At 36.7% G+C, this 12,698-nt stretch overlaps 1 protein-coding gene across 1 annotated transcript in view; it reads left to right on the top strand.

Moving 5' to 3' along the window:
- The window catches only part of LOC101787516 (uncharacterized), a 275,776-nt gene that overhangs the window by 104,121 nt on the left and 158,957 nt on the right, over positions 1–12,698 (top strand). The window contains exon 20 of the mRNA XM_063259710.1: positions 4,742–4,816. Coding sequence (XP_063115780.1) covers positions 4,742–4,816 — 75 coding nt within the window. The remainder of the gene's footprint in view (positions 1–4,741; positions 4,817–12,698) is intronic.

The following is a 12,698-nucleotide window of genomic DNA, read 5'->3' as shown; positions in this document are numbered from 1 at the left end:
CGGGGGCACTTGAAAAAAATGTGTATTAGCTGTTGTTGGATGAAATGTTTTACATATGTGTATGTGTGTAGAAATATCTGTATTGTGTGCATGTGTAATTATATTTTTTTTGTCGACTCTGTTGTTGAGATCCTCTATATCTTTGTTTTCTGTCCTGTAGTTTGATTATTTATTGAGAAGGAAGTGCTGACATCATTAGCTGTGACTGGGAATGCACCTGCCCCCCTTTCAGCTCTATCAGTTTATCAATTTGCACTTTGTGCATTTTTGAGACTCTTGTTTACCCATCAGGATTTAAAATCGCTATGTCTTCCTGGTAGGTTAATAATTAAGTCATTATATACTGCCCTCTGTGTCTTCATTTCTCTGAAGTCTGTTTCATCTATAATATAGCTGATGGTAGGGGCTGGAGATTCAGCTCAGTGGCATAAGCGCCTGCCTTGCAAGCAGGCAGTCGTGAGTTCGATCCCTGGTACCGATAAAAAAGGAAAAAGACAAAAAAAAATATATAGCTGATGGTATTTTCAAGTTATTGTTCTCATAGTATTTCTTTTTTAATTTTAAATAGTCATTTTTACAATATTTGCCAATTATTAGACTATTTACAAGTTAGCCTATTTGCATTTAAGTAAGTTATTGATATGGTAGGGAATAAGTTTGGCATTTTAATATTTGTTTTCTCATATTTTCCTCTACTTCTCCTACTTATTCTCCACTTGCTTCCCGTGCATTAGTTGGACAAGTGTTAGAATTCCATTTCAATTATAATTTTGGAATTCATCTGTGTGGTTTTCCTAGTGGTTGATTTACATATAAAATATAATCATGTGGCACTTACAATATTTTGGTTAAGAAAAGACAACATAAATGACAATGGTGCTATAAGATTATATTGTTTAGTGATGCTACAGCCAACTTTGTTCGTGTAAGTACACTCAATGGCATTTGCAAAGTGACAAAGTCACCTAACCAGTCATTTTTCACTTATGACATCATAGTGTCCCACTGTCAGAATTTTACCACTTCAGTTGTGGGCACTTTACTGCTGTTCTCATAGTTTACCTCCTGCCTTTTAAATATAATATTATTAAATAAGACACGAATGTTGCTACAAACTTTTGTTACAATCATCAAGTCTGGTTAATGAAGCTCGGGAAAGGGTAGTGTGTATGATACTAACGTTTGATGCTCTTTCTGTTTCTCTTTTCTTTCAAATGTCCCAGGATTCCTTCACTTACTGTTTCCTCTCTCTTTGAGTAATGTGCCATGGCCATTCTTTAAGAGTAGATCTGTTAGCAGAAATTCTGTTTCTTGTATCTGAGAATCCACTTCTCCCTTCCACAGAAGTAGACTTTGTGTTTGATGGATTTTTATTTTTTACTTCAGCACTTGAAAAATGTTGGTCATGATTCAACTTGTGTCTCTAGGGTCTCATTGGGATTCTTCCGGAAATCACTAAGGGGACAAATCAACTCCTGTAGGTGGAGTCACCCCTTGTCTTTGGGTAGAGGAAGGCAACCTGATCTCAAGATGTTAAGATGCTGCCCAACTCAGGCAGTTGCAATGGGATCCCCCGGAATGTGTGACTTGGTCCTCTGTGGAGGCAGATGTCACAGGCAGCAGGAAAGGAGAGTGCTTCTCACCCACGGGAGTCACCTAGCACTGTGTAGACTTCTGGGCCTCAGAAGAGTCAGGAAATCTAAGTGGTCTCTTATGCTGGGTAGTAGTGCAGGGTCTGGGTCCTAAGAGGGTCTGTCCTGCACAGTTGCTCTCCTGGGTTTTGGGTCATTTTGTCTGTCTCTTTATGACTTTCAGAAGTCTCCTTTGCCAGTTGCTTGTCCAGACTTTATGGCTGTATTGAATGGGAAGGACAAGAGAGAAATGGCTTTATGACACCATATTTCGTGGCTGGAAATCCTCCTGTTATTTTCTTTGTTTATTTGTATTTTGTGCTTATTTGGGTCTTGTAGTGTTTGAAGAAGTATTTAGCATTTCATTCAGGCCTTGAGGAATATGGAATTAAAAAAATAGTTCTGGCAAAGACAACATAATTTTACCATCTTAGCTGTGTCTAAGTGTGCAGTTCAGTGGTATAAGGCACATTCATATCGCTGTGCAATGATCACCACTATTCATCTCCAGAAAGTTTTCATCTTACGAAACTGAAACACTAACACATTAAATAATAATTTCCCATTTCCCTCCTCCAGCCTCCAGTAACCTCTATCCTGCTGTCTGCCGCTGGATTTGTCTACTGTAGGCACTTCATTTCAGTAGAATTATGTAGTATTAAGCTCATTTTATTTAGTGTAATGTCTTTCAGGAAGAAGGTAGACGTTTAGCTGGTAGATTTTGTTATGTGCCAAAGTGTTTTACAGCAGCTTTTAGAAAATAATTTGAATGTAGTAGCCTACTTGAGTCTTTGAAACCTGTAAAGCATGGTATGTACTGTGAATTCAACAGTGTTAGCTGTTACTATTATTTTCTATAAGGTTTCATTTTTTTTTCCCTTCTGGCACAGACACTTAGAAGTCTGCAGTTAGCATGTGAGTCATAGTTCTGTTTGTGTGTGTGTGTGTGTGTGTGTGTGTGTGTGTGTGTGTGTGTGGTTTTTTTTCTCCTGCCAAGAGCTTTCACTTTAAGATCATTGTCCTGAGACTCAAATTGTCAGCGAACTACTGAAATGCATTCAGCATTTCATTCTTTTGCATGCAGCAAAAGATCCACAGAAGGAACTAAAGCAACCACAGGTTTACTGAGGAATAGAACCTGGATATGGGAGCTCGAAGGGCTTAAGTGCAGATCTTGACTGTTATATAATGTGCTTTGTGAACTTTCCTTAATCTCTTTGCTTCTTCACCTATAAAGAGGTGATAACAGGCACCAGTTGAATCCTGGTATACAGTAGGAGCTCAGGAAACCACCTTTGGTGAAGCTGATTCCCGTAACACACTTGGTTATAGTTACAGATTGTTTAATTATGGTGTTGGGTCAAGACTTCTGTTACCCTCTCTACTGTCTTCTTCTAGCAATAGGGACTTATCAGTGAGGAAAGCCATTGATTATTCCAGTTTTGGATGTTTTAAGTTCAATGGGAGTGTTAATTGATGATAACCCCAGAAAGCTCATGGTACAGCATATTAAAACTTCTCAATTCTTTCATTGTGCTTAAGGTAGAGAGCTTAATATTTTTAAGAGTAAGAGAAGAATAGAAGCTGGTTTTCATAAGAGGGTAGAATATTCATATGGTATGACAGACATGGTGATGTTTTGTTCTTAGGGAGAAAAAGACCAAATATATTTCTGTTCTTACATAGTAAAATTTTATTAGGCAAAGCATGACTGTGTGAATCTATCTTTTCATCTTATAAATGCAAAATATTCAGAGATTGCTACCACACTAATGGCAAAAATATTTACTGTTCTGTTATGTCCATAAAATCAATGAAAATAACTTTAACAAAATAACTAATATATGAAAATGCTTTTGCAGTCTAAAAATATTATATAATGTATTAATCTCTATCAATTAACTGCTGATATTCATAAGTGATACCAAAGTGTTTGTGTTTTAAAAATCCTTGTGGAAATTCTGTGGCTTAGTGGTTTAGACCAATTGGATGGAGGGATGATTTGGTTGTATTACTGCTCCTCATTATATGAAAATATCTCTAACTGTGAAGCCATTAAGCAATTTAACATTTGTAGGGAACCAGTTACGGTTTACATCAAGAATGTCCCCCTAGAGCTTTGTGCAGTCCTAGGTGGGGCTTTGGGAAGGGCACTGGGCAGCGGGTTCACTGTGGTGGACTTGGTAGGAGGTACCGTGGGGCTGGGAGGGTATTTCCCCTCTACTTCCCGACCACCATGATGCAATCAGCTGTCCTCCATCCAGACTCTTCCACCTGCAGCTTCCGTGGTACAGCCTGCCAAACATGAACTGGGACTTCTGAAACGTGAGCCAAAGTAGATCTCCCCTCTTTTAAGATGTGGATGTCAAGTATTGTGTTTCAGCAATGAGGAAAATGCCTAAGATGCCAGTAAATAAAATGAGATAAAACCTACTTTTTACCAAACACTTGGGTTTTGGAGGGAATAATCTTGGCTGTTCTTAAGCTCGAATTTTATAATAATTTGCGAACAGTTAAATTTTTGGAGGTTAATTTTCTCATTTTTTTTATCTGAAGAAGTGATAATTTTTGTTTCTTGTTATGACAAGCATTCATCTTTTTTTGCTGGCAAGATCCTTTAAGTTACTATTTATAGAATCAAATTATGTCAGTAACCCAGAACATCGTCAAATTATTATTTGCTTTTGTGTAACTCTTAGTTTGTTCACGATTAATATTTTCAGTTACTTATCTGACTTAATTTTGAAGATAGATAAGCCATCTTTGTTTTCTTAGCTAGAAGTTAGACATAAACGTATCACATTTCAAAGTTTTGAACAACTACTTCTGATAGAGACGTCCATATTAATACTAAGATTTTGGCCTGTAATTGCAACCATGGTCACTGCAACCTGTTTGGTGCTTATTTTGGCCTTTAAACTGTTCATTTATACTGCGAACTAGATTATGTGCTTCTAACTGTCAGTTAGCTGATTGCATTTCAAGTCAGTTTACTAAAATAGTCACTGTTAAGCGGTATATTTGGACAGAATTGACACCTTTGACATTTTCTAAAATGGCAAAAAAAACTGTATTTAAGGGTATGATTTATGAATGTTGTGTTCCTCCAGAACCTCTATCGGATTATGGTTTCAGTTGAGCTGCTGAAACTCTACAAACTGCTGAAAGGGCACCCGGAAAGCGCTGTATGATCAGCATCTCACCAACAGACTGCCAAACACATGGACACGCAATATTGATTCCAAAACGATGAACTTCTTGTTGCTTCTTGGAATTGCCTTGTCTCACAAGAGTAGAACAATGACAATCGCAGTAGAAGCAGCCAGAAGAAAGAAGAAAAAAGATTGATAAGACGAACTGCCCCTGTGAAAAATGGTCTGCTGTAAAAATAAGAAAAGCAACTGGCAATGATTTAAAAAAGCATTTTGAATCCTTAGTTGTCTCCTAGATTGCTGGCCTCTATTAAAAACTTCTTAAAATAATAGATAGGTTTAATTCCTCAAGCAAAAGAAAAATTATATCATCTAAAAGATTTTCCGTATTATTATAGAGATGTGACTTGACTGGGTGCGAGAACGGAGAAAATCTTGTGTATTGCAAGTTTTAAATGTACCAGGCTAAGGTTTACTTAATTGGAACCTCCAGGCAATAAAGGAGCCCTTTTTAAAATTCTGTGATTCTTAATATGCTAAATAATGCAAAGCTTCGACTCTTCAAGCATGAGACACACATCTGGCAGCTTAACATTTAAATTACGGGGGGAGGAAACTGCTTCCCTTCAGTAGTAATTTTCTCAAAGAAAAGAATAGGAAATGTATTACAACTAAATTTAATTTCTTTTTAGATTCCCATCTTGTCTAATTGCAGGCATTGTTCCTGGGTTCTTTGTATTTATATTTTTTACACACATTTTCTGTACATTTTATTAATCTTTAATCTGAGATAGTTCTGTTAGAGCTCTTGAGAAAACGTGGTGTGTTTTACTTAGCAAATTGCTTTGAAAAATCTATCCGGTCTCAGCAATAAAAACAATGGGATAGAAAATAAAGGCAAAATAGAATTTCAGAGACCCATAAAAATATTACTCACAAAATAGGCAACATTTTTTAGTTGGTTCTATTTGCAAGCTTTCTTTCTTTCTGTTTTTTTTTTTTTTTTTTTTTTTTTTTTTTTTGGTATTAATGTTTTCTCAGTTTTGTCATTTTCTGACTGTTTTTCATGCAAAAGTTATTATAGGCAGCACTCTTTCTTGCATTTCTCCAAAAGACAGTGTCAGATCCTTGATTAATTTTCCAAAGGTCATTTGGAAAAACCATTAAAAATATGCCAAGTAAAAAAGATTAGCAAAATGCAGGGAAAATGCATTTTTATAAACATAAGCATTTATACACAGATAGCATAGTGTAACATTGTACAGTTTTGACAAGTGTTTTCCTTGTGTGCCTCATGTATTATTAAAATGTGACTGTTTCATTTATTTTTTTCTGGGTATACCAGCTGATATACTACAAAGGTATCAGCAGGTTAGTATTATTTATAAACATTTTATCTTTTTATATAAGAAGATCTGATAGTTTAATAAAATAGCTATAGCTCTGTAAAATAAAATGTGTTTTCAAAATACTTAAACTAAATTTTTATTGCCAGCATATAACATGGGAGATAGTTGGCCCAAAACAAATTCATGTATTCATTTTAACTTTTTAATTAAAAACTTAACAAATATTGCCACTTCCACTATTAACTGTGGTAGGAAGCTGATACTATACTACTTCTTCTGCTGTAACCAACCATTAAACTAGATAAAATAAATGAAGAAACTGTTTTGAGGTGCTGGCATCAGGAAGCATAAAAATATATGACCCTTGTGAAAAAAGAAATTTATGCTGAAACTCTGTAAGAAACAGTGAATTTCTACCTAGACACTGTATTTGAACTTTGGGGCAGTGGAACAGAGTCCAAGCAGGGTAACTTCCACTGAGCTGGAAGACAAAATTAGCATCCACAGTACTGATGCATCTGCAGTCTGCAGGGGAGAATGGGAATTTAGAGATTTTTCCACAAGTCTTGTCTGAGTGTTGTGCTGTGTGTAGGAAAGCAATTATTGAGATTTTGTTAGGTGACTACTTTCTATGGACCTGAAAAGAAAATACGAGGGCTAGAACCAAGTACAGTTTATTCTCAGGCAGGAGAGGCTGCTGATATCTCAATTGTCAGTTTGGACAGCAGATTGAGGCTAGAGGTTGCTCATTAGGAATAAAGACCACACTATTGAGGGGTGTACCCTAAACCTCCCCCAAGAAACTCTAAAGTAAACCTAGATGAGATAATTAGAGGAAATGGAGTTTTGAGGTTGGCTTCTGCCAAGTTAAAGCAACTTGGAAATTCTCTGTCTTCACACATCTACTCTAACAAAAGCCTATGTAAGTTTAAAGTTTAAATAGGAAGCCAGTGAGCTATAGGTGACTAAAAAGCCAACACTCTTCCAAGAGGAAAGCAGAATCCAGAATTTTCTAGTGTTTGTTGTACAATTTAAAATTAACAGACAAGCACAGAACAGAGAAAATATAAAGCATATTGGGGCTGGGGATTTAGCTCAGCGGCATAAGCGCCTGCCTTGCAAGCAGGCAGTCGTGAGTTCGATTCCTGGTACCGATAAAAAACAAAAAACAAAAAACAAAAAAGACAAAAAAAACCATAAAGCATATTTATAAAAAAGGAAAAAGTATGTAAAATAATTCCAGGGTAAGTTAGATGTTAAATTTATCAAAGAAAATTATTTTATACATTCAGAATAAATATAGTCACAAATTTAAAGAAAATACTGTCCAAACAAAGGAAAATAGAGTTTAGGTAAGTGAATATTTAGGGTATCCCAGCATAGATATTGAAATTATGGAAAACAAGTAACTAAATACAGAATTGAAAACCCAAGAATTAAGTGATAAATTTATTGGATAAGATTGACAGTACATTAGAATGATAGAAGGTATAATCAGTGAATTTCAATTTCAAGACAGAACGACAGAAATGAATCAATCTAAAGTAAAAGATGGAAGAAAATGGATAATCAGTTTTTTGAAATTTTATATTGTTTTTATCCCTTTTATGTATTTTGTTTTTAAAATACAAAAAGGGGAGTCAGACCCTCATGAGGCAGCATCTTCTATCCACTGAATATGTCTGACATATTTATAGACTAGGAGATGTTGAAGGAACAGTGGTAAGATGAAAGAAAATATGTATTACATTTAAAAAGTAATTACTGAAAATTTGCCAAATTTGATTAAATGTCTTGACTATAGTTTTTTATTTTTAGAAAGAATGAAACAAATTATTTTTATTTTAAAGGGAATAGAACAGAACAATAAAACGAAACAGCAAAACAATGATAAGGGAGGAGGAAATCCACAATAGTTACTGTACTGCATACTGTTCTCTTCTAAATGGTCAGACTACTGACTTCAGGCTTGCAAAATTAAACAATAAAAGCATTGGGTTGCTTTTTACTTCAGTTTTTATCATCTCAGCCTGTGTTCCCATGAATCAGGGGGTTTTTTATGGAGGGGTGCTTCTTTTCTTCCAGCCCACTCACTGACTGGCTCATGGGAGGGAGGAGCTGTGGCCTCCTTCCCGAGTCTCCCTGACCGGCAGGGCTGCTGCTGGTGCGAGGGACTGTGCACCTTCTTTCCTGGTTCTCCCTAGCTTGTGTGGTCCCTGTTGGTGCAGGGGCGCAGTGTAATTTCCTTCCTGGTTCTCCTCGACTTGCAGGGCCACCTTGGTGTATGGAGGGCTGTGTAACTTTCTTCCTCAAAACAAAATTCACATGGTATTTATTTACAATAGAGCACTATACTGCCAAAAAGATAGGTAAAATTGAGGCTCTGATAGATAAATGAATGTAACTTGAGAACAAAAGGTTCAATGAAATAAGCCAGACATAGATACACAAGCTTAACTATTGCATGGCTTTTCTTATATGAGAAGCAGATAAGATACATATAAAATAGAAAAGAGATAAGTCAAAATAGGTTGAAGTTCTAATACTTCCTCAAATTACTTATTAAAAACATTTTAATATATACACTAATTTGTTTCATTTATATTACAGTTTATCTTAGTTCATTGAGAGGAAGTTTTGTGTCATTATTTGCTTCTTCCTTTTGACCTATGTCTTGTGTTCTGAGTGGCTACTTTGAAGGTGAGGACTTACAGTCCACTTCCAGTGAACCTGAGCGGAATACACACAAAGGGCGTGGGCATATGATAGTCAGACTGCCGAACACTCAAGTTAAAGTGAAAATCACGTGACTAGGAAAACAAAAGGCCCATGAAACAATGCTGTAAAATGGAGGACAGTATCAAACATGATGAAGACCAAGAGTCAATGTAATGATGAAATTAACATGGTGAAAACAATGCCAGGTGAGAATTCTGTACCTAGCAAAAATACTCTACAAAAATTAAAGACAGCATTATCAAATGAAAGAAAACTGAATGCAGCATACTGAAACTGTAAAAAGTTAAAGAACGTTCTTCAATCTGAGTGAGAAGGATACAAAGGGATGAAAAACACCAAGATTGGAAAATACATATATAAATGAAAATCTGCTAAAATATTTGTGCTTATGTATGATTTGTTTACATAACATTGTATTATGAAGTGTGATTATTAATTGCATACAGATAAAAGGCACTACAAACACAGCTTGAAGAAGGAGGGAATGGGAACTGGAAGGTTGTCACATTTGTAAAATGAAAGTTGTGATTGTCAGGTAGGAAGTGTGAATTTCTAGAACATTGACTCTAAATAGACTTATGTAATTTTAGAGTATATCACATTAGCGGTAGAACAAACAATATCAGCCTAAAACATATAGCTAAGGAAAGAAGATAAAATGAAGAAACCATATGTGAGTAACCCAAATAAAGGCGGGGAAGACTCAACAAAAGAAGAAAAGTCAAAAGCATTAAAACAAAAATTTATAGCAAGGAGGAAGACACACTTAACTGTACAAATAATTATATGAATTGCTCCAGGCTAAATAATCGAACTAAAAAGCTGAGGTTTCCTGTCTGGATGGAAAAGCAATAGTTACTGTATGTTGTCTATAAGAGCTATACTATAAATACATAGGTAGATTTACATTTAAAGGCAAAGTACCTAAAAATATACACTATGGAAACATTGTATATTAGAAAGTTGGTATACCTACATTAGTATCTAACATTGAAAATGTGAGTGTAGTCTTTAAAATAAAGCTAAGGGGTGCTTCATTAAGAAGATATAATGATATCAAAAATGCATTGAATGCATTGAATGACAGAGGTTAAAAGTTCATACAGCAAAACTGACCAAAAAATAAATAAAAAGTGATATGCAGGACATCTTTCATTCATTATTGATTGGAGTATAAAATAGTGTAAGTGCTTTGAAAAATGGTTACTTTTTATAATTAAGTAAATGCTAGTCAAGTGGCCTAGCAGTACAACTTAATACATTTGCTCAAGAGATCGGAAATCATGTGTCATTAAGAAAGACTTCAACAAGAATTTTCATAGAAATGTTACAATCTTAACTTTAAGAAGCTCAAGTGTCTATGAATCAATTACTAAAATTCAGTTCATTCATAACAGGGAGTGTGACATAGCATAAAACAGTAATTAAATCTCTAGGAAAACAATAACCAGATGATTTTCAAAACATTATTTTCAGTGAAAAAATGAGAAATAATGCAAAAAGTTCTGCATTATTCCATAAGTATGAATTGTGATTGAATTCTAATTTGCCCCAATAAAGGTCAGATCTTTATTGTCAAAGAGTGCATGTTTGTGTGTACATGTAAGGGCTAGGGAAGGGTTATACAAGAAATTTTTCATGTAATACACAGTGTTTTATGTTTACTTGTGGGAAAGTTACATAGGTGCATGCATTTGGCAAAACTCTTTCAACTGTGTATATATGTGAACATTTTATTGTATATGAATTATAACTTGTTATGGTTTAGACTTGGAACATCCCAACAAAGGGTCATGTGTTTGTAAGTTCAGTGGCTGAGTGTGCTGTTGGGAGGTGGGTCCTGACTAACAGTGTATCCCTGGGACACGGCCCAGCAGTGCCTGTCTCCTCCTCTGGCTCTTCCTTTCTCTCTCCATGTCCTGCCTCCATCACATGAGCAGATTTCCTCCACTCAGGTCCCTCCACTGTGCCTTCCACCATGGCCTATGCCATGGAACAACCCAACCAACGACTGTAACCAGGAGCTAAACCTCTCCTCCTTTAAGTTATGGGTATTTGGTATTTTGTCTCAGCTCAAGAAAAGTTATTAAGACAGATTTTGGTAGCAGAGAAATGGGTCACTGCCATGACTTTACTTGCATATATTTCAAAAGTCTCTGGAATTAGCTAGTGATAGGAGTTTGGAAAGGTTTGACAATGCAGGCTAGAGAAGCAATAGAATGCTGTGATTTAAACTTGGTGAGAGATTTTGGTTAGAAGTCAGAAGTCTAGAATGTTGATAGAAATGCAGACAGTAAAAGCCAGGCTCAGGTTTACTTGGGAGCAAGTGCTCCATTGGAAGCTGAATTTAAGATTATATATGGTATCCTCTGGCAGAAAATTTGTCTACATTTTGCCCATGCCTTGCAGCTTTGTGGACAATTAAGAGTAAAGCCAGCCTACTAATTAATCTGGAGGAGGAAGTTACAAGGCAGCCCAATGTTCTGTGTGACATATTGTGGTATAGGTACTGCTTTCTGCTTTCAGCCAGACTTATAGTGAGATGTAGGCCCAAAAAGAAGAATTGAACAATTTCAAAATTTTTGCCAAACAGGAAGAACCTGCTAAGTTGGAGGCTTGGTTGAAAAGATTAGCATTAAGCAGAAGCCGAGCACGTTGCATCAGGACAATAGGAAAGATACCTCAAAGGTATCTCAGGAATCAGACTTCATCCTGCACTGGCTCAAGAGTATAAACTCCTTTGCAAAACTTTGCTTTGAGAGGAGGAGCCCCAGAAAGCCTGCCTACGGAACTGGTTTCTCAGAATTTGAGATTCAATTTCTAGTGCTCAGCTACTCTAGCTGCTCATAGACCTCTGCAACCATGATCCAAGGGTCTAGCTGCAGCATAGTCTTATGGCAGACCTTGGCATAATCCACATGGAGCTGGTTGTTTTGAACATGCATAATACAAGAGTTTTGGCAACCAGCCAGATTTCAGAAGAAGGTTTAGGAGGCCAAGTTCTGTGCCCCTGAGAGGGCAATGTATGAAGCTGTGAGTATAAAGCCTGAAGCGTCAATAGAGACTCCAGGAAGTTTAGGAAGTCCAAGATGTGGACTATTTGCTGAGAAAAGCATAGGCAGTAGATGAGGATGCCCCAAGAGAGAGACCACGAGGACTTCAACCAGAAATAACTGCGGCAGGACTATCAAACCTTTACAGCTCATGTCTCAACACAACCTGCTGTGAGCTACAGAATTTATTGTTGCCCTGGTATGATTTCTGTCTCTTATTCTTCCTTTTTGAATGGATATGTTCACCCATGCCATTGTGTATCAGCAGTGTTTAACTGTTTTAAAAATGATTTTTATAGGGGCTCATGGCTGAGTTTACCTTGAGTTTCAGAAGAGACTTTGGACTTGGATTTCCCAGGAATGCTGGAACTGTTAAAAGTTTGGCCACTCTTTGAAATGGACATGAGTCATTGAGGGGCAAGGAAAATGGTATAACTTCATTTTGTGGTGTCCCTGGGAAGCTTCATGTGTTCAGGAAGTGATTTGATCATAAGATGCTATTGCCATGGGTGAGAATCCACTGATGAATCCCTAGTTAAATGTGCTGTCAGGAAATGGGGTCTAACTAAACAAGGCAGCTTGCTGACCCGTGACCTGGAGGGTGTATCTCCTTTCCTGGCGCCTCCCTTCACTCTGCTTCCTGGCTGCCGTGACTTTCCTTAGCCAGCTCCTCCCACCAGGCACTCTGTGTCTAGGAACTGTAACTGTGATTCAAACAAACCTCTCCTCCTGTAAGTTGCTGGTGTTGGATGTTATGTCCCGGTGACAGGAAAG

The sequence above is a fragment of the Cavia porcellus genome, unplaced genomic scaffold (assembly GCF_034190915.1).
Source record: "Cavia porcellus strain 051 isolate PalLab524CR breed Dunkin Hartley unplaced genomic scaffold, mCavPor4.1 scaffold_13, whole genome shotgun sequence".
Classification (NCBI taxonomy): Eukaryota; Metazoa; Chordata; class Mammalia; order Rodentia; family Caviidae; genus Cavia; species Cavia porcellus.
The sequence above is the reverse complement of the archived record's forward strand: the minus strand, read 5'-3'. Positions and strand labels throughout refer to the sequence as shown.